The sequence below is a fragment of the Panthera pardus genome, unplaced genomic scaffold (genome assembly GCF_024362965.1).
Source record: "Panthera pardus isolate Hobbes unplaced genomic scaffold, ASM2436296v1 HiC_scaffold_10, whole genome shotgun sequence".
NCBI lineage: Eukaryota > Metazoa > Chordata > Mammalia > Carnivora > Felidae > Panthera > Panthera pardus.
The window spans coordinates 34,896,431-34,918,771 of NW_026526655.1; the positions used below are offsets into that span (position 1 = coordinate 34,896,431).

General features: G+C 42.3%; 1 protein-coding gene across 1 annotated transcript in view; it reads right to left on the reverse strand.

Annotated features, from left to right (window-relative positions):
• Window positions 1-22,341, reverse strand: part of LOC109254456 (aldehyde oxidase 2) — an 86,490-nt gene that overhangs the window by 54,732 nt on the left and 9,417 nt on the right. Inside the window, 9 exon segments of the mRNA XM_053906484.1 lie at window positions 1,485-1,525; window positions 1,528-1,593; window positions 3,593-3,686; window positions 5,673-5,824; window positions 9,743-9,835; window positions 14,341-14,485; window positions 16,628-16,708; window positions 19,043-19,132; window positions 21,521-21,582. Coding sequence (XP_053762459.1) covers window positions 1,485-1,525; window positions 1,528-1,593; window positions 3,593-3,686; window positions 5,673-5,824; window positions 9,743-9,835; window positions 14,341-14,485; window positions 16,628-16,708; window positions 19,043-19,132; window positions 21,521-21,582 — 824 coding nt within the window.

The window sequence follows — 22,341 nt, forward strand, 5'->3', positions numbered from 1 at the left end:
GAGGACAAGTTGGCTGGCTTCTCATTCATAGTGAGAATGGAATCCATCCCCAATGTCCAATGCCCTTAAGGAAGAGGGATCACTGTGCACTTTTCCTGAGGCCAGGATACCTGGATCATTTCCAGGTGCTCTTATTTCTAGGTGCTCTTGCCTCTAGTCTTCAGATGCCTCTGTCCTCATGAGGATGCAGGAACCCTCCCAGCACAGGCATTTTTAACATTCATTTATTTTTGAGAGACAGAGAGAGACAGAGCACAGGTTGGGGAGGGGCAGAGAGAGAAGGAGACAGAATCTGAAGCAGGCTCCAGGCTCTGAGCTGTCAGCACAGAGCCTGATGCAGGGCTCGAACTCACAAACTGTGAGATCTTGACCTGAGCTGAAGTTGGAAGCTTTAACTGAGCCACCCAGGCACCCCAACACAGGTGCTTTTAAATGTGATTTGCTTGATGTGCGAAAGAGACCCACTACATTTTTGGTTTGTAGAAATGACTGCTTTTCCACTTTGCAAAGGTCATAAAAGAGTTGAATAGAACTTTGACAGTGCACTAGGGAATCTTGTATCAGGAATGAGAGTCGGGAGGGTAATGGCTGCCCCACTGGGGTCTTTGGCACCGTGACCTGCTGATGTTGCAACATGAGGTTAATGGCGAAGGCCTGTGCCTCAAGTGTGTTTCCATCTGTGCGTCCACCAAGGGTGCTGTGTTTGTGCCTGCCTGCTTTTCCGTCTTGGGCCTTCCCCAATGCACTTTGGATTAGAACACATTTCAAAGTTTCCATTCCAAAGGAAAAATAAATGAAGATCATACACGCTGAAACATGACTTAACATGAGACCTCCCACATAACTAAGCTAACTCCTGGCTTTTCACCATTGTGTGTATGTGTGTGTGTGTGTGTGTGTGTGTGTGTGTGTGTGTGTGTGTTGAATTGCCTCTCTCTGGGGAGACCATCCTCTTGGATTCGGGTATGGTTTTGGGGAGAGACACGGAGCATTGAGTGAAGACAGAGGCCCCACTCAAAAGCCAGCTGGGTGGCCACATCAATCCCAGACATCCTGTGTTAGCAAACATCTGGAGGTCCTCTTGTTCCTGTGAGCTGTTGGGGTTAGCTAGAGTGGGAAGAGGGGAGACCCTGTTCCAGCTTCCACCTCTTTGTGGGTCAGGCAGAGAAGCTCATCCACAGCCAGAGAGCTTTAATTTCCGCCTCCCAGAGTCGATCTGTAGACATAAAGGGGTGTGGAAGCACAACCACATGCCCTCAGCAGGCCCCACCCCACAGCTGAAACAACAACCCCAAATCACAGCCCAGAGCTGCTTGCCCGAGGGTGTCTGAGGGCCTTGGTGCTAGGCCAGTCCACAGTGGACAGGAAACAGATTTTCAGGACAGTCATTTTCCTTCCATCTGTTTTCAGATTTCTGAAGATGACTGCTCTCTGTCATGAAAAGGGAAAAACAAACTCTTAAAAGCAACCAGCAGAATTCTTACCTTTTGAGAGTGCGGGATGTACACAGATTCCAAAATTTCTCTGGCTTAAGGTCTGCACTTGCCAACCCGACAAGAAAATGGTCATTTAGAGGGATCTGCCGTGTACCTTCTGTCGAAGAAAATGACATTTCTGCACAGTTGCAGTGAGGAATGCCGGATTATTCTGTACTCTTAAATGTCAGCAGCAAGGAGGAAAAGGTCACCTCCCTCTGCACAGAGTGATGCAGTCCAGGGCTCCCCCACTCCCCTGCACAGACAGGACTGGCAGGGCCAGTATGACATTTTCTCGTCTCTGCATACGTGCTATGTGAACAGGGTCTCCTGCCACCTCCAAGGCCTGTCATGCCTGCACCATTTCATCTTCAGGCAGAAGCTGGTTAACTAAATCTAACTCATTCACTACTGTGATCAAGGTAAGGGCAAGTGGAGACAGAGTTTATTTCCACTATTAACAGAGCTCAAGTCATTGCATTTCTTTTTGTTCTTGCTGCTGCTGTTGGCATCTAAACTGGAGACCTACATCTTTCAAACAAAGTGAGCAATTCACAAACCCTCTGTTTGGCCCAGTGTTATAATTTAGTGGTCAGAGCAGGGCCCTCCGGTTTTAAACAGTGGTTTGCGGCTCCGCAGCAGGTGCCATGAGGAGATCAAACTACAGCCCAGTGAATCTGAGATGGATTCTGTTCGTGGCAAAAGAGGCAAGATGCTGATTGGAACGTAGGGGTAGTTGAGAAGGAAGCAGGAGAACCCCAGAAGGAGCCCCTGCTGACCTTTGCTGGCCTGCCCTGCTGCTAGGTCAGTGAGCTCATCTACCAGCACCAGAGAAACACTGCACTCAGGGTGGAGGTGGCTTTGGCAGAGCTGGAAAAGCACAGACCTTAAGCCAAAGGTAACCACCAACCCCCAGTAGAAGAACACTACTGCTAATGTAGTAGAAGGCCCTGCATGCAGGCCAGGCTATCCTTGCTATCCAGATGCCCCAGATTCTTGGCTTCTTCTTTTCTGGTGTTTGGGGGTCAGGTTGGGGTCACATTCAACCACAGGCGGGGAAGACTCAGGAAAATGGCTGACCAGGCCAGGCCAGGCCAGGGTGAGGCCTTTCCTCTCCTCCCTCCTGGGCGGGCCCCATGCAAAGCTGAATAAGGGTGTGTGAGCTTTTCCTCTGCACAAAGGCTCTCCCAGCACTTCCCACCAGTTAGGGATGAGATCGTATTATGGCCAATAAACCCCTTGGGAGGGTTACATTGCCTGTGATATAATTCCTGGTTGGATACACCCCTGAAGTTCATGTGGGGAGCAGATTGTGATTGCTTCCCTGCACCCTAGTGCCTGGGTCTGGTCCACCCATAGGAGGGGTAAATGACTGGCTGGCCAAGTGGGAGGGACAGAAGGAGTGTATATTTGATGGGTTGTGGGTGAAGGACCAGGAGAAGTGATGGGAGGTAGAGCCAGAGGCCCTGGAGAGGCAGCCTGATACAGATGATGGTTCCCATCCTGTGCCTGTCTCTACAAGTGACAGCTGGGTGGTTGGTTGGACTAGTCATGCTGTGTATAAGATGTCCAATACAGCCTGGCATATAGTTAGTGCCCAGTAAAGGGGTACGTCAGCATTCTTGGAGCAGTGGAGGCAGGGAGAGAGCTGAGTGTTTCCAGGGAGACAAGGGTAGTGTTGCATGGAGCAGCCCCAGGGAATGATCCTTTCAGCCAGCATGTAAAATTCATCATTGTCTTCCTTCTGTCCCTAGAGGGCCCATGGTGTTTGTTGTGTGTCTTCCCCAGACTTGTGGCTTCTCACACAGCAACTGAGGGAAGTAGGAATGAAGGAGAGTAGACAACAGTCCTCAGACAGCAGACAGCCTTCACCTCAGCCTCTGCACACCACCCCTGGCTGTCACACGGCTATGGTGGGGTGAATGTTGTGTGTACATGGGCAGTGGTGCCAGAAGGAAGCACTAGCCACTCCCTTGTATCAGTGTGCCTTCCTCTAGGAGCCTGAGCTTCCCATGGTGGATTAAGAGCCAGAGATCAGCACTCTGACTTATACCAATTCCTTAAAAAGAAAGACAAAAAATCTTAGGTGCAATCTAGAATGTTCTGGGGTAGCTTACCTTCTGATATCAGATTGAGGGTAGCATTGCCCACAACCAAAATTGGATTCAGATCCGAATAGCAATGTCGGCTTATAACATGTCCCCCTAAGGACTAAAAAGAAAGAGTTATTGCCTTGGTCATTCTATTCCTCAGATCCTAGGCCCCACAGGCACCTGCTTAAGGTCCTCTTGTAGTGGAAAGTGTCACAAGGGATCTTGGTCCTCTTGGTAGAGAGACTCCATTCAGACGGTCTGGAAGGAACCTCTCACCCACTACTTTGGATGGGACAGGAACTGATAGTAACCAACACTCACACAGCATTTGGTATGTTCTACTTCTTTACACACATTTACTTACTTTTTTTTAACCCAGTGAGACTGATGCCATTGTCTCCATTTTTCAGCTGAAGATACTCAGCACAGAGAAATGATGAAATTTGACCACGGTGTCCCAGCTAGGAAGGGGCAGGACTGGGATTCCAACCTAAACAGTGGGTCTCCATGGCCCATTCTGAACCACCCCCTACTCAGCCTTGGCCACAGCACAGATGGCTGTGGTATCAGCTACAAAGATGCCATCCTGCCTTGGGTACACAGGACCTCAGCCACATCTAACTCTGCCCCTGAAATGGCCAGACTTCATACAGGTGTGTTGGGGTTCTGGGCATCTGAGAGACAGTTGCCCCTTCTTAGATCTGGTTGAGCCTATAACATCTCAGAACTTGGGAGGAAAATGGCCATTCAACCTAATACTCTCTTCCCCACATAGTGATGGAATCTACAGTGACCACCTTGGTTGCTGAGGGCTGGGCTGGAACATGGGTGAAGACAGGGAATCCCTGATTCTCTATCAACAGCTTGATTTTAAAGTTCTTGTTTCCACTGAGCTGAATTCTGTCTCCCTGGACTTTCCCCTATCAGTCATACTTCTACCTCTACCCTTTGTGGTTATATCAAATAAATCACATCTGTCTTCATGAGTCTATAAGTATTTGAAGGCAGGGGGTCTGGGTGGCTTAGTCAGTTAAGCATCAGACTCTTGATTTCAGCTCAGGTCACGATCTCATGGTTTTTTGAGTTTGAGCCCTTCATTAGGCTCCATACTGACAGAGAGGAGCCTACTTGGGATTCTCTCTCTCCCTCTCTCTCTGCCTTTGAATAAACTTAAAAAAATATTTGAAGGCAGCTCTCATGGTCTCTCTGACTGTCCCAACCCTCACCATTCCTCTTTCTGATGTGGTTTCCAAGCCCTTACTCTCCTGCCATGATCTCCTTGCCAGGCTGCAAGGTGTCAGAGTTCTTAACAGGAGGAGAGAACATTTTGGAATCATTTGAAGAGCTTTTTCAAGGAACTGTCTCTTCCCCTGATTCCTCATATGCCAAGGATCTCTAACACACCATTTGGGGTATGTAGCAGAGGGAGCATGCATATTTTGAAAACCTATGTCTCTTTTGCTTTCTTCTGAGGTCAAAACCAGCCAGACTTCAAAGTGTGCCTCCCAAATCTGTACATTATTCTCTAGCTGTGGTCAGAACAGTATGGAGTAGAGAAAGCTACCCTCTTTATTTTAGGTATTATACTTCTGTTAATACAGCCTAAAACTAAATTAGTTTCTTTGCCATTCTTATTATGAAATGAGCAAAACTGTGATCTCCTTTTCTCCCACCTACATTGTCACTTGGCTATTCTACTGAACTTGATTTAGAGTCGTCTTTTAAATATATTTTTAATAATGTTTGTTAAATATTAAACATTTATTTATTGTGCCTGTTGTTTCAATCTGCTGGGACCTTTTTGCATAATGATTCTGCCAGTGCTTATTTCAACATTTCAGTGAGATTAAGAAATAGGTGTAGGGACACTTGGGTGGCTCAGTTGGTTAAACGTCCAACTCTTGTTCTCGGCTCAGGCCATGATCTCGTGGTTTGTGAGTTCAAGCCCCACATCGGGCTCTGCGCTGAGAGCACAGAACCTACTTGGGATTATCTCTCTCCTCTCTGCCCTTCCTCTCTCTCTCTCTCAAAATAAATAAACTTAAAAAAAAAAAAAGAAAAGAAATACGTGCAGTGTGCCTAATGATTGGCCCAGAGGACATACTGCCATATTCCGGATCTGCTGTCCTGCCAGACTCTTCAGGTGCTTTAGGAGGGCTCGGTATGTCTGAGTTTTCTCCTCTGGGAGCTCGGAAACTTGCTCAGCCAAAATGTCCTTCACTTGGGCCAGACTGCAGCCAGCACCTATTGTCAGTCCTAGAAAAGAAAAGTTTTTTTAGGTGACATTGGAGAAGCAACTGAATTACAATCCTGGTGCTGGGCCTTAGTGTACAGTTGGTACATTGGCTCTCCACACTGGCTGTACAGAGAATCACTGGGAACTTAAAACAGCACCGATACTCTACTCCCAGATCAATTAAATCAGAATCTCTGGATGGGGCTCTTTCAAAGTCTCCCCAGTAATTCTGTGCAGCCAGGATTAGGAGTCCTGGGCTGGTCTATACTCTCCTTTGGACAAATGCAAGGAAAGAGAGGCTAGAGAGAAGGAATGACAGTGACAAGTAGCAGGTGGCAGACTCTACTAGAGCTTTCCTTGACCCCCCTCCTAACTAACCACAGTGAAGCTATGCAAAGCTGTTTTGTGATTAAGGGGAATAAATCTGACGGCATTAAAATAATTGCAAAGGTCTTTCAATTGCCCAGATCATTGTCTATAATTAATAATGCTTTGACTGCTGATTTCCACCTCTACAGGTAGCCTTGAGACTCAAAATCTTTTACAGGAGGGGTACCAGGTAATCAGAATGAACATAGCCTCTGGGAAGAGCTTCCCCAAGTATTATTTTGGGTATTATTGGATCTCAGGACATTGGGAGTCCCCAGGGAGGGGCCAGAAAAGCAGGAGCGATGGGAAAGCATCCAGAATCATTGGGGCAATGCTATGTGCCACCTGAAAAAGGAAGTAATTAAAAATTAACAGGTGTTGCAGGCATACTTGTGATTATAGACAGGATACTAGCACCAGCTTTGGGGTTTCCCCACAATAGGTATGAAAAAAGTTCAGACCAATCTTTGAAGTGAAGCAATCACCCAAGTCATCAGGAGATCACTTAGTTGGCCTTCTGAAATTAATCCTTTACTTCCTCAGGTTTGTAGAATGAGTTGCTCTCACATAGAGTCTGATTGGACATCACTTCCAGGGCTGGGTTCTAATTGCAGTTAGTCTGTTTTCATAATGTCACAGGCTATGCTTTGAGTTTTCTCTTGTAGATTAATCTTTGAGAATATTTTACCCTCCCATATAGCTTTATCTTTTATCAATATTAAAAATGTACTTGGCACAATACTTCCCCCTCCTTTGCTAACATACCCACATAACACATAACATACCTGTGACTTCAATAATCACAGCCAACCTAATAGATTAGGGAAACTACTCTCTGTTCTTTATTATCCTTAGACTAAGCAAATCTTGCCTGAAGGTAACTAAACTGCTACTCCTTCCTGGAATGTCTCAACCTAGAGTCCTTACCCTATTGCGGCCCAGTGTTTCATAAAAGGCACTCTGCAACATAGGAGCCCATCCCAGACCCATCAGCGATGGTCTGCTGCTTCCTCTCACCACAGGGTCCACTGGAGGTTGGTCTTTAACTTCTGCAAAAATCCTGGCCATACTTTTGCTCACAGGAGCACTGAGAAGACCAAGCTTGATTCTTGTCATACAATTCCTCCTACCTAATAGACCTAGAGCCTTATTAGTAGGGAAGAAGTCAAAAACAAAAAGACATTATTTATTTATTTATTTATTTATTTATTTATTTATTTATTTATTTATTTAAAGGTCAGAAGCATCATACAGACCAGCACAACCATCTTTTATTGGATGTAGGTAAAATAGGGCAGTTTAGCCCCAGGGGAGAGTAAAAGTCTAGCTGTCTGCTCTGCTCTGATTCCACTGCTCACATTACCCCCTGGCTTTGGGCGAGCCATGGCATAGCTGCACTGAGAAAATTGTATTTACTGTACTATTCGTATTTTACTATATCTTTGGTCATAACACCTAGCTTATATTCCAGTAGTTGGAAAGAGCTTTAACTTTGATTCTGAGAATGTGGGTTTTGTTTTAACTTCATGCTTTTCAGAGTTCATGGGCCTATGGGATAAAGATGCAGGGATTTTCTGGAGCATTTAATATACTAAAGATTTTGAGGGAAAAAAATGTACACTAAGTCAAACATGTATGTGATATGGATTAGCATGCAAAATTTAAACAAACATAAGCTGTCACAGAGATTTAACTCCTGTGGGAGGGGGTTCTGGGAGGGGGGAACACACACACACACACACACCTGGTTCCAATGTACCCCTCCCTCACCAGTGTCCTGCATTCTTCTGGGCCTTAGGAAAAGTTCAAGAATCCAGAGAAATATTCCTGAAGGAACATTCTGCCACTAGAGGGTACTCACACTTTAATTTTAAGAGGGCTTGAGGAAGGCATACTGTTTCCTCAGATTTCAGAATCTGGCTCTACTTTGTTTGCAGATCCAAACTGAGCAGTCCATTTGAACAACCAATTGGACAGGCCCTGGGGTGGGCCTGGAGGATGGGGAAGGGTGCTAATGGAAAGGGTTCTGAATTGGAAATGGGAGATATGTGGCTTGGTGACCTGGCCACCAGCCAGTTCAGGGACCTTGGGCGAGTTTACTTTCCTTTTGCATCTTGGCTTCCTCATGAGGAATTCCTGAGATGAGGGACTCCGGTTACACTGAGGGATATGAATTGTGCTCTGAAGGGTTCTCTCAGGCATAGACACAGGGGTCCAGAGACAGAGGGATGGTGAGAAGTCTCCCCTTTCCTTCAAACAGAGCATCTTATTTTCATTTACTTACTCTATTTCAGATTTTTTTGAGGACAGGGTTGTGGACAGAGAAGTTTGAAAGTGGTGGGTTAAATGATGCCTGGGGTGAAGGTCAGGGAAGGGTTTTCCTGTCTTAACCATCTGTTTGTACTGGTCACCTGTGCTCCCAACCCACCCATGCTGCTCTCCCTCTTCTTTCCCTTCTGCCTTCACCAAGATTTTGAGTGAGTCTAAGCACATTCCCCTCATTTTCTGAGTGACATTTAGGTGTGCTACCTGAACTGTCCCAAACCTGAAGCTGTGAGGCTGCAGTGCTAGGCAAAACCAGGAAGGGTCCCTCCCCTTGCAAACGGGTGGGGTGAGGTCAGGGAAGGGCATGCTTGCTGGTCTGCAGCACAGTCTAAGTTTGGCTGATGATGGTTAGAAGCCAGGAAGGCGGGACTCCTGGATGGCAGTGATACACCCAAGGTAGGTCCCCTGCCCGGCTTACCAGTGATGCCCACAAGCACACAATGGCCAGTAAGTCTTGACTCAAACTTTCAGTTCTAACTCCTTGTTGTCTAAGTTAAGAAAGTCATTACTACCACTGCATCCCAAACTCAAGTTCCTGGCCCACCCATTCATTCATTTTTTTCCCACTCTTCATTTGTCAGTCATTGAATTGAGCACTTATATGCATGTACTTACATGCTAGGAGGTCTGGGGGATGAGGAGAGGAGTGAAATAAGGTTCCTTGTAAAAGAAGGCAAAGTCCTGCATGCTTTCTTACTACTTTGTGAGTACCACCTTGCCTGATGTAGTAGTATTGGCAGGTAGTGGGCCCTGAAGGATGTTGTAAGTGACTAGAGGTGTTTACCTGGGCAGGTCTTTGTCTCATTTTACCTCTTGCCATTGTCCATATGAAACAAGTAGCATTTGAGTGCCTGATGATATTTCTCCCACTTTCTCCTGCAAACATCCTCCCTCCTAGGAACTGACTGTTCAACCGATGGATGACACTAGTTCTCTCACTGTCTTCCCATCAAAATTACACTGCAAATTTATTGTCTTTTGGTCACATAACATTTTATAGGCAAGAATCCTGCATGTGACTAGAAGGTCTTGAATAATATCATCTGAATATCTCATATTCTGTGCAAAGCTTTCGATGGCAAGGTTTTATGGAAGGGATATTATATCACATCAGAAAAATGATGAAGAGCTAGAAATAGGCCAGACAAGACAAATGTATGAGGAGGTTTCAGACTACTTGGTAAGTGTAAGTTTAGTGCAGGGATTGGTTCACTAATGCTTTACTAAGAACATCAGGAACTCACCATCACTTGTTTTAAATACCATACTGAGCTCAGAAATCCTAGCAGGAGAGAGGAGAATTGGGTGAACACGTCCTTGAGATTTCATTGCAGGTCCTGAAAAGTAAATAAATAAATATATATGTATTAGACAGATTTAGGAAAGAGAATATGCCTTTTTTTTTTTTTGGTACTGAAAGTTTCTCATAAAAATATTCAGATACCATTTTTTAATTGGTAATAAATGTGTATAAATATGAAAGCAATGGCCATATTTCCTGCAAAGTAAATTTATAGGGATGTTCTCCCAGTCATGTATTTACTTATTTATACATTCATTATATGTTTATAAAACCAGAAAATAAAATGGATGGGAGGTTCTTAGAAAGCTTTTGCACATTGACACCAGGAGACATATATAAGAATATTCATCATAAGAAACATATAACATATATGAATATTCACCATAAGAAACATATAATCTACTAAAACTGAAGCAGGAAGAAATTGAAAATTTGAACACACAGATTATCAGCAATGAAATTGAATCAGTGATAAAAAAAACTCCCAATAAACAAAAGTCTAGGGCCAGATGGCCTTATGGGTGAATTCTACCAAAAAAAATTTTAAGTTAGTTTTTTTTTCTTTTTCAAGAAAGAGAGAGAGAGAGAGAGAGAGAGAGAGAAAGAATGCATGAGCAGGGGAGAAGGACAGAGGGAGAGAATTTTAAGCAGGTTTCGTGCTCAGCACAGAGCCTGATGCAGGGCTTGATCCTATCATTCTGGGATCATGACTTGAGCTGAAATCAAGAGTCAGATGCTCAACTGACTGAACCACCCAGGCATCCCTACCAAACATTTAATACCTATTCTTCTCAAACTATTCTAAAAAATAGAAGAAGAAGGAAAACTTCCAAATTCGTTCTGTGAGGCCAGTATCACCCTGATAGCAAACCAGATAAAGACACTACTGAGAAAAAGAACTACAGGCCAATATCGCTGATGAACATAGATGCAATAATCCTCAACAACATACTAGCAAACTGAATCCAATAGTACATTAAAAAAATAATTCACCACAATCAAGTGGGATTTATTCCTGGGATGCAAGGTGATTCAATATTTGCAAATCAATTAACCTGATACATCACATCAATAAGAGAAAAAATAAAAACCATAGGATCATTTCAATAGATGCAGAAAAAACATTTGACAAAGTACAACATCCATTCATAATAAAAATTCTTGACAAAGTAGGGTTGGAGGGAACATACCACAATATAATAAAGGCTTTATATGAAAAACCCACAGCTAATATCATACTCAATGGAGAAAAACTGAAAACTTTTCCCTAAGGTCAGGAATAAGACAGGGATGTCCACTTTTACCTCTTTTATTTATCATAGTACTGGAAGTCATAACCATAGCAATTAGACAACAAAAAGAAATAAAAGGCATCCAAATTAGTAAGGAAGAAGTAAAGCTTTCATTATTTGCAGATGATGTTATACTATATACAGGAAATCCTAAAAACTAATCCCCACCCCCAAATCATAGAATGGATAAATGAATTCAGTAAAGTAGTATATAAAATCAATGTACAGAAATCTGTTGCATTCCTATGTACTAATAATGAAGCAGCAGAAAGTGAAATTAAGAAAACAATCCCATTTACAATTGCATCAAAAACAATAAAATATCTAGGAATAAACTTAACCAAAGAGATGAAAGACCTGTACTTTGAAAACTATAAAATTTTAATGAAAGAAATTCAAGATAACATAGAAAAATGGAAAGATATTCCATGTTCATGGGTTGGAAGAACAAATATTGCTAAAATCTCTACATTACCCAAAGCAATCTACAGATTGAATGCAATCTCTATCAAAAGTGTTAGTATCTAAAATAAAGAACTTATACAACTCAATAGCCAAAAACCAAAATACCAACACCATTTTTCACAGAACTGGAACAAACAATCCTAAAATTTGTATGGAACCACCAAAGACCCAAAAATAGCCAAAACAATTTTCATGAAGAAAAACAAATCTGGAGGTATCACAATTCTAGACTCCAAGTTATATTACAAAACTGTAATAATCAAAACAATATGGTACCGGCATAAAAATAGACATATAGGTCAATGGAACAGAATAGAAAACCAGAAATAAACCCACAAGTGTTTAGTCAATTAATCTTCAACAAAGGAGGAAAGAATATCCAATGGGAAAAAGACAGTTTCTTCAGCAAACGGTGTTGGAAAAACTGGACAGCTACATGCAAAAGAATGAAATTGGACCACTTTCTTATACCATACACAAAACCAAACTCAATATGGATTAAAGACCTAAATGTGAGACCTGAAACCATAAAATCCTTGAAGAGGGCACAAGCAGTAATGTCTCTGACATTGACTGTAGCAACATTTTTCTAGATGTCTCATGAGGCAAGGGAAATAAAAGCCAAAATAAGCTATTGGGACTACATCAAAATAAAGCCTTCTTCACAGCAAAAGAAACAATCAAGAAAACTAAAAGGCAGCCTACTGAATGGGAGAAGATATTTGCAAATGACATATCTGATAAATTGTTAGTATCCAAAATAAAGAACTTATGCAACTGTATAGCCAAAAACCAAATGATCCAATTAAAAGTGGGCAGAAGACATGAACAGACATTTCTCCAAATAAGACACATAGATGGCCAACAGACACACAAAAAGATGTTCAGCATAATTCATCATCAAGGAAATGTAAATTAAAACTACAGCGAGATACCACCTCACACCTGTCAGAATGGCTAAAATTAACAACACAAGAAATATCAAGTATTGGTGAGGATGTGTAGAAAAAGGAACCCTTGTGCACTGCTGATGGGAATGAAAACTGGTGCAGCCACTGTAGAAAACAGTATGCAGCATCCTCAAAAAGTTAAAAATAGAATTTTCCTATGATCCAGGAATCACACCACTGGAAATTTACCTCCCAAATACACTAATTCAAAGGGATACATGCACCCCTATGTTTATTGCAGCATTATCTACAATAGCCAAATTACAGAAACGGCCCAAGTGTCCACCGATTGATGAATGGATAAAGAAGACGTGACACACAGACACACACACAGAGATGCACACACGTGCACACACACACACACACACACTCTCTCTCTCTCTCTCTCTCTCTCTCTCTCTCTCTCTCTCTGGAATATTACTCAGCTATCAAAAAGAATGAAATCTTGCCATTTTCAATGACATGGAGGTAGCTAGACAGCATTATACTAAGCAAAATAAGTTTGTCAGAGAAAGACAAATACCATAAGATTTCATTCATATGTGGAATTTAAGAAAAAAAACAACAAATGAGCAAAGGAAAAAGAGAGACAAACCAAGAAACAGACTCTTAACTATAGAGAACAAACTGATGGTTACCAGAGGGGAGGTGGCTGGGGGGGGGGGGGGGCGGGGAGGAGGTGAAATAAGTGAAAGGGATTAAAGAGTATACTTCTCATGATGAGCACTGAATAATGTATAGAATTGCTGAATCACTATATTGCACACCTGAAACTAATATAACACTGTATATTGACCATACTAGAATTAAAATAAAAAACTTAATAATAAAAAAAGAATATTAATAATAGGCAAAACTTGGAAATCGCTCCATGTCCTTCAATAGTAGAATGGAGGAGTAAATTGTATGTAGTTACACAATGGAGTCTAGCAGTTACCTGCAACACTGTGAGTGTATCTCAGGTCAAGAATGTTGAACAAACAAAGCATATTGAAGAATAACACTATGTCACTCTATGTGAAGTTCAAAAATATGCTAAGGTAAATGACATATTGCTTAAAGGCTCAAATATATGTGGTAAAATTGTAAATACAAGAAAGTGACTGACCACTACCACATTCAGACTAATGAGTGCTTCTGAGAGGAAGGGAAGGGAAGGGGATGTGGTTTGGGAGGGCTCCCGGGCCTTCAAAGTTCTTGGTAAAGTGCTCATTCTTAAACTGGGTGTAGCTGGTAACTGGGTGTGCACTGTTAATGTACCCATGCATATTTTACAGACTTCCATTATATCTACTCACTATTTAACAAAAACAAAATAAAAAAGGACAAGATAAATTAAATGATAAAAAATAAAAAAACCCTCAGGGTGCCTGGGTGGCTCAGTCAATTGAGTCTGACTCTTGATTTCACCTGGGGTCATGATCCCAGGGTCATGGGATGGAGCCCCACATTGGGCTCCACACTAAGCATGGAGCCTGCTTAAGATTCTCCCTCTCTTCCTCTGCCCCTCTCCCTGGCTCATGCACTCTCTCTCTCTCTCTCTCTCAAAACAAAAACAAAAACAAAAAACCCAAAATACCCTCTAATATTTTTTCCCCATACCTCAGGGGGTCATGCTGCATACTCCCAGGGTACAAAATTATATAATTAGATAATCATATCATATGATATACAATGGTATATTATATATGTTTTATAATATACTATTATATTATTTTTATTATAAAGGTTGAGGCTTTTATCCTTAAAAAGTAGTTTTTATAGACTGAGAGCAAAGTAGGGGACAGGAGGACCAGCTTGGCGGTGGGAGGAGAAATGGTGTAATCACTCACCCAGTGAAGTGTTGCCCAAGATGAGAGGGGCCTCAGGATGTTTTGCTTTCAGCTCCAGGAGATCCTTGAGGGTGCCAGGGGAGATCCAGGTAACCCTCTCTCCATGGAAGGTCAGGGTTTGTTTTTCTGGGTTCTTTGCCATTCTCTAGGTACAAATGAAAATGTGGATGTACATGCACACACCTGCCATCCTGGCTTATGTGAGATCCAAGTGAAGGTATATTCCTCCAGAGATATTTCAAGAGTCCTGAAGTCCACTTGACTAAGAAGATACTCACTACACCCACTGACTAATGCCTGAACTTCCATAAATAGATATTTACTCCTTTAACTTGAGACTTTTGATATATAGCTCTTTGTAGGCAGGTGACAATATAAGTTGGCACCTGTCAATGACAATTCAGTATAGATTAATTGAACATAATTTAGTATCATGGCCTTAAAGATCATAATTATACTAATGCTCCTAAATTAGTATTTTCAGCCCGGACTCTTACTCTGAAATCCAAACTCATATATCTGAATGAGAACTTGATGTCTCCTCTCAGATGTCTAATAGGCATCTCAGATTTAACATATCCCAAAACGAGCTCCTCATATTCCCTTCTTTTTGAAGCTCCCAAAAAGGAACCCCCACCAAAAAAAAATGTCCTATTCTTCCTGAGCTCTTCCCCTTCTCTGTAAATGGCCACTCACCTTTCCAGCTGCCCAAAGTGTCAGAGTCAGTCTCTCCCCAGAGACAGTCTGTCTCTCTCCCACACACCATATCACAGTTAGCAGCAAATCTCATTGGCTCTCCTTCAAGCTATATCCAGAATTGACTCTCTTCTCACCACCTACATGCAGGCCTCCATCTCTCAGGATAGCATTAGCACTTTGACTAAGCTCGAGTTGTCAGCCCAGAGCCTGGCATGGGGCTCGATATCTCATGACCCTGGGACCATGACCTGAGCCTAAATCAAGAGTCTGATGCTTAACTGACTGAACTGCCCACAGGCCCTGAGGTTTTTTGTTTTTTGTTTTTTATCATTTATCTTGTCCTTTTTTATTTTGTTTTTCTGAGGGGCACTTTGATGTTGGCTCAGGTTGTGATCTCACAGTTGTGGGATGGGGCCCTCCATTGGGCTCTGTGCTGAGCATGGAGTTGGCTTGGGATTCTCTTTTTCTCCCTCCATCCCTCCCCCACTTACTGCTACTTCCTGTGCTTCTCAGCAGGCTATTCCCATCCCAGAAGCCAGAACGATCCCAGATCCCATTACAACATTAATAGGAACTTGCCCCTCCCCTGTCCAACCTCCCTAATCATTTCTCATTTCTCATAGGGTAAAAGCCAAGTAGCCTAAGTCCTCATGATCTGCTTCCCAGTGCCTTTCTGATCTCATTCACTGTGCTTCAGCCAGGCTGGACCCTCCTCTCTCCCTTGACTGTAGCAGGCGTTCTCCTAAATTTGGCACCTTTCACTTGGTGTCTGCACTGCCCAGACTACTTTTCCCCCACATGTCACTGAGGCTGCTCCCTCACTTCCGTTAGAACTTTTTTCAAAGTTTTGAAACTTTTTCAGAGAAATCTTCTCTGGACCGTATCCTATCCCCCTTTTCTGCTTTATCTTTTTCCTTCTTAACCCTTCTCACTGGCTAACACACTGTATCTCTTTCTATTATCTTGCTTATTATCTGCCTCTCCTACCAGATTACAACGGCTTGAAGGTAGGTTTTTGTGTTAATTTTATTCCTTGCTGTCTGTCGATTCAGTACCTACAACAGTACCTGGCATGTTGCTGGATGATTGAAGTTTGTTGAATGAATGAATGAATGAATGAATGGACACCTCTTTCAGAGCCCCTTCAGAAATAAGTATTTTATAGAATGGGACCACTGGATGCCAGAGAGGAAAGAGAGATGCTGATAGAAGGAAAGGTAAGGCATAGGGAGGGCTGGAAGTGCTCCTTGGATTCAATGTACTGGAGTGGCTGGAAGACCAAGTTAGAAGCTGAGCAAAGCTGGATGGCTTGGAAGAGTCAACAAGGACATTGGAGATGACAACGATGACAATAATGATGGAATCATTAAAAAAAAAAAAAAAAAAAGAGCCTTTGCTGAGGCTTCAGTGAGCGTGTCAAGGGCATTAGCTAGGGAGGGTTGGTGAGCTGGGTGAGGACAGGCTTCTTGATGTGATCAAATATTTCCACAGTTTGACAACTTCATAGGAAGGAAAGGGTGGTTTTATAAAACTGAGTTTATAACCAGTGACATTTATACAAACGCACAAAGCACTCAACTCATCTTACCAAGAGTTCTGGGGGAAATATGAGCTCCTGGGTAGGGTCCAAGGGCTGGAACTCCTCTTCCACAAATAAGTCTGTGCAAATCTGTATAAAGGGCAGAAGATGGCCTTGTCAGCACAGCTAAACTGGAAACAGTGTTGTAATTCTTTACAATAATTAGGCAAAATGAACATAGTAATAACTTTCCTACTCTCCTAATGCAGGAGTAATGGGAAATAGTTCAAACCAAATAAAAGTGGTTTTTTTTAAAAGATTTTTATTTTTAGGGGCACCTGGGTGGCTCAGTTGGTTGAGCATCGGACTTCAGCTCAGGTCATGATCTCGTGGTTTGTGGGTTCAAGCCCTGCATTGGACTCTGTTGAGAGCTTGGAGCCTGGAGCCTGCTTCGGATTCTGTGTCTCCATCTCTCTCTCTGCCCCTCCCCTGCTCATGTTCTGTCTCTCTCTCTCTCAAAAATAAACATTTAAAAAAAAGATTTTTATTTTTAAATCTCTACACTCAACGTGGAGTTTGAACTCACAACCCTGAGATCAAGAGTTGCATGCTATACCAACTGAGCCGGCCAGGTGCCCCAAACCAAATAAATGTTTTAAATAAAATCTTGTTGTAAGAGAAATACTCTACCACTGATATGATACTAAGGCAAAGAATATTCTCTGAAGTAGTTTAAAGAGTACCCTGTGAAACACCAAGGCAATCTGTAAGAAACTATCAGAGGTTAATAAGTTTGGGACCTCATCTCCACTGTGCCCCAGACATTGTTCTGTCACCTGTCAAGTCAGGATTCAAAATGCTAAAGGTTCTGAGAAGTCCTGAAGTTTAAATAAAAATGACTCTAGACATACATGCCTAGGCATAAACACTGCCTCCACTAATTTTAATAATAGGTAACATTTACAGGGTGTTACATTCCAAGTGCTTTTATGTATTTTAATAATTTGTTTAGTCCTTGCAACAATTTTAGAAATAAAGTAAACTATCATTTCCATTTTTACCAATAAGGATACCTAAAGCACAGTGAAAAGTTACCCAAACTCTAATGTTGTCTGGAAGAGATCTGCTTTAGCTTTGGAAACACTTATTCCTAGAAAACATTCCTGAAGAGGGGGCAATAATGTGATACATCTCTAAAACCTAGAAATAAGATAGTGTGTGAGAATGAAAATGTAAAACAAACATAATGAATCAGATCTGAGGAATTAAAGTTTCTCTAACCAGGTGTTAGGCCAGGACTTAGTAATGGAAGATATTAACATAGATTTAAGAGAAGGGAGAGTCATGGGACAGACATCTGCCATCCAGCTGGTCTACCCTGGTGGAAGAGAGGGGTATTCTGTGATATTACCCTTAAGATTATCCAATTGCTCTGCATCCATGCTCACCAAGCAACCTCATTATAATGTGCTTTCTGTGTGTGTTTTCCCAAAAGGAAAAAACATGCGGCTCAGTGACCATAAGATCCATTTTAGGATTGCGTTTCTGTAAATGTATATTAGGGCACACTCCAGTTTAAATATCATGTTCTTCGAGTTTGGTTAAAGTAAATCAGGTGGTCCCCAGAGCCCAATCATTGCCCAGATTGACTTCCTGGGCCACAAAATCGAGAATCAGACTTTAAAATGTATTGACCCCTCTGAGGTGCACTGGTCCTCTGTGAAGTGGTTGTGGGGGGTACAGCCGGCCTTCTTTGGCAAAAACCCTCTATTCCATTGCACACCTTCTTCAGACCAAAATGAGGTGGCAGTGGGAGGTCAAGAATGGGAACTAGGTAGGTGTGCAGGATAGAAATAGGTACAGCAGGGGGATGATGGGCTCAGTTTCATCTAAGGATAACTCTGTTCTCTCATATTTCCTTGTCTACAGGGAGCAGACTCTATTTTATCCTTATTCTAACTTCTGTAAGTAATTCCTGTAAGAACTTAGCAGGGTCTTCTGAAAACTAGTATCTCTCAGAGAGCAAAGCCAGAGACTGCAGTGTTTCAGGCTGGACTTCCCAGCTGTGCTAATCATGAACTCACCATGTGACTTGGGACAGGCTCTCCTGCTGAGGTTGCAGTGCCCTCTCTCTACAAAGGGGGACATAGTGATAGAGGACAGCTCTGCCTGAGTCGGGTCAGTCACAAAAACCCTTTTCCACCCAAGGATGGGACTCATCATAGTTGGGGCAGGTCTGTTTGCTCTTGTCTGAGTAGGTTTATGTTTTATTGTTTGATTCTTTCAGAGACTGAAGGGCAAAATCGGAGCCTGATTTTCAATCACCTCATTACTGGGTTCCCAAATGAAAAGTGATTGATTAGTGCATGTGCTTTGGAGATTTGAAAGTGATGCAGAGAATGATCATCAAAACTCACAAGCACAGTAACACTAGGCCAATATTTAGCAATACTCCCAGAGAGGACACAACAAACAGAGACTCACGTCACTTTCCCTGTTGAGTGAGGAAGAATCATTTCCTCCCAGATCCAAGCAGCATTTTCCTGTTCTTTTCTTTTGACAGCCAGTTGACTCCTAGGACAGTGAAATGCCTTGAGATGAAAAACTTATTATTATTATTATTATTTATTTATTATTTTATTTTTTTTTAATTTGAGGCAGGGGGAGGGGCAGAGGGAGGGAGAGAGAGGATCTTAAGCAGGTGCTATGTTCAGTGCAGAGCCTAACTTGGGGCTTGATGCCACAACTCTGGGATCATGACCTGAGCTGAAATCAAGAATCAGATGCTCAACTGACTAAGCCACCCAGGTGCCCCCATTTATATGTTTATTTATTCATTTATGTTGTGAATCTTTTGCTGTATCATTATACAGCAAAGTGTTATACACTTAGATTTTTTCCTACATTGTATAACTGTAAATAACATAATGAACATTTCTGTTCATTACATGGACAGCTATGTATACATCTCTGAATTTTTTTTATAGGTGAATTCCTAGTAGTAGAATTAATTGATATGATGCCTTTTAGGGCAATGATGATTTATCCATTCTCTAGTATATATACGAATCAACAATATTGAGTGTTATCATTTATATAAGGACCTTTAAAACAAAAGAAAAAGAAAAGAAAAAAATATGAAAAAAAAACTATTTTGGAATTAGGTCTTCCATACCTTTGGGATCTGCATGGGACTGACTGGGAATGAATGGACAATTGCTAACTTTACTTTAAAGCAGGTTTCCATTTACTGGTTCCTTCATTTCCCATTTCCTCCAAACTTACCTCTTGTGTCTTCTACCTTAAATAATTTTTCCTCAGTATCTAGGAAAATACTTTCTTCCAGATATCCCAGTTCTCTCCCCCAAATGCCTCAGGCTGTCACCATCTTCCTAACTCTGTCTAAGAAGCAAAACCAGCTGGGCCCAGTGACCAGAGCTTCCTCTCTTAGTTAGAGCTCTGAGAGTGTCCACGATGGGCTATGAATCAATGACAACAGAAATAGCCAGTCTTCTCTTGGCCTGGTAGAGAGGAGTCTTGGGTATTCCCACTGGGGCCCAGTTTCTTTCACCCGTTAAACACCCTGTAGCCACTTGGCTACAGGGTGGGTGTCCAACCACATTTTTGCCTTTATCCCCAGAGTCTATGCCTGGGAAAGTGAATAACATCCATATTCCAGAGGGAGAGCAGTTTCCTTTAACTTCCTTTATTCATATTTCACAAGTGTTTCACTTACACCAGCAGTTTGATGGGTTTATAAGCATTCATATATTTCTCAGCTCTTCAGCTTTGGCTCCCCCATGTGGCATTATAAGTCTGGGACATGTTTACTAACTTGGATGTAAATTAAAAAAATAAATTAAATTAAAGAAATAAAAAAGTCTGGGACATGCACATACAGGGGACCTGCCTGGCTCTGGGAAGAGGGACAAGCCTGCTGGTCCACTTCTAGGCCCACCCCTACTATTTGTGGATCTAGTGCAAGAGTATAAATGGACACTCTGGCCTTGGCCTACTGCCCTCCTCTTCCCACCCTTCTGTACTGAGGGGACTCAAACACCTGTGTGAGCATCCTGGCCTGAATGCCCCAGCTCTGTCCACACCCTCCAGAAACAACCAGTTGTTGGCTACCCTTTGACCTAGGGGTGTATGTGCTGGCTGTTATGATCTGCTCTAGGAAGATGGGTTCAGGAAGAGACTGGTGTCAGGCCGAGGAATGGGGTCGAGACCTTATCTGGAGCATGGTCTAGAAAAGGGTGAAGGGTCCAACTGAACAAGTCACCTTGGCTCCATTGCTTCCTGAGAATGGCTGGGGGAGGACCAGCAAGGGGCCCTCCCAAATGTGGAATCCCTCTTGCTTGGGTATAAGGGCAGTACTGCCCAATTCCATCCTGCCTCAACAGCATCCTCAATAACAGTAGCAATTAAGTGTCCCCTATGACTTTGCTACATGCTTTGCCCATGATTTCTTATTTGATCTTGATACTCAGTGAAGTATCTTTTGTAAAGGAAACTTGCTGTGCTCTTGTACTTGAGGTGAATTTTGGATTCTACTCTACATATTCGGCTTCTTTACTTGCTCACACTTTCCTAGCCAGTCTGGACTCTTGGAACTAACCTTGTCTCCCCAAAGCAAATTTCATACCTTTGCTTGTCTCTTTGGGTTTGCTGGAGCCCTCCTACATGTCCTGCCTGATGCCTTGTTTAACTATTCGTGGAAGATATCTGGATGCCTGGCTAGATCACCTGACCTCCCTCGGTGGTGGGTTGTGGAACATCAAATGTGGTATAACTTTCACCCTGTCCTTAACAAATAGCTAAAATTCTTGTGAGTCAGTTGGGACAAACTCACTTAGTCTCCCTTATAGTCTGTTTAGATGATCTAAACAACTCAACCCCTGTATTCCCAGGCTTGACCAGCTCTCCCTGTCATTCTTGCTCTGTAGGATGTCACCTACTCACCACACAGAAGGTCCTTCCACTTGCGAGAATTGGCCGATACCCAGTACAGCGGCATAGATTACCTAATCAGAGAAGAAGCATGCTTATCAGTAGGCTTTATTTTAACTAGTTTCATTTGAAAGTTAAAACTGACTTAGGGGTTTTTTTTTTTTAGAGTGTTTAAATATCTGCCAGACTATTCAATCCTTTTTCTCTTCTTAGAATATGAACCTTCCCACTACTTCAATTCTATTTTTATTCTCTGCCCTAAAGATGATCATCTGTCTGGTGAGCTCACTTGCATCCATCTATTAGTTTATTCATTCATTCAACATGTATCTGTGTAAGATACAGGGGATCCTAAAACAAGAAAATATAGGCCATTTCTAATGTACTATATGATTTTCTATAATGGGACAAAAAGAGTAAAGGAAGAGTAAAGGAAGCAACTGCCAGCAAATGGCAGATTAGGGAGTATGTCTGTGCTCCCCCTTCAGGTATCAATCTAAGAATCTATACATTTAACAGATGACTTGTTTAGGGAATTGTTGACACCTGAAAATGATGCTTATTGATCAATATGTACTTTTCTTTAGTAACTTAAATGCATTGCAAATTCTAAAGCATCCTTTCAATATGTGAAGGGCTCTATTATGGGTTGAAATGTGTTCCCCCAAAAAGATATGTTGAAGTTCTAACATCTGGAACATGTGAATGTGACCTTATTTGGAAATAGGACCTCTGCAGATATACTCAAGTTAAATTGAGGTCATACTGGATTAGGATGCGCTCTAGCCCATCATAATTGGTAAAGATGAAGTCAAGCTTTCACTTTTTGCAGA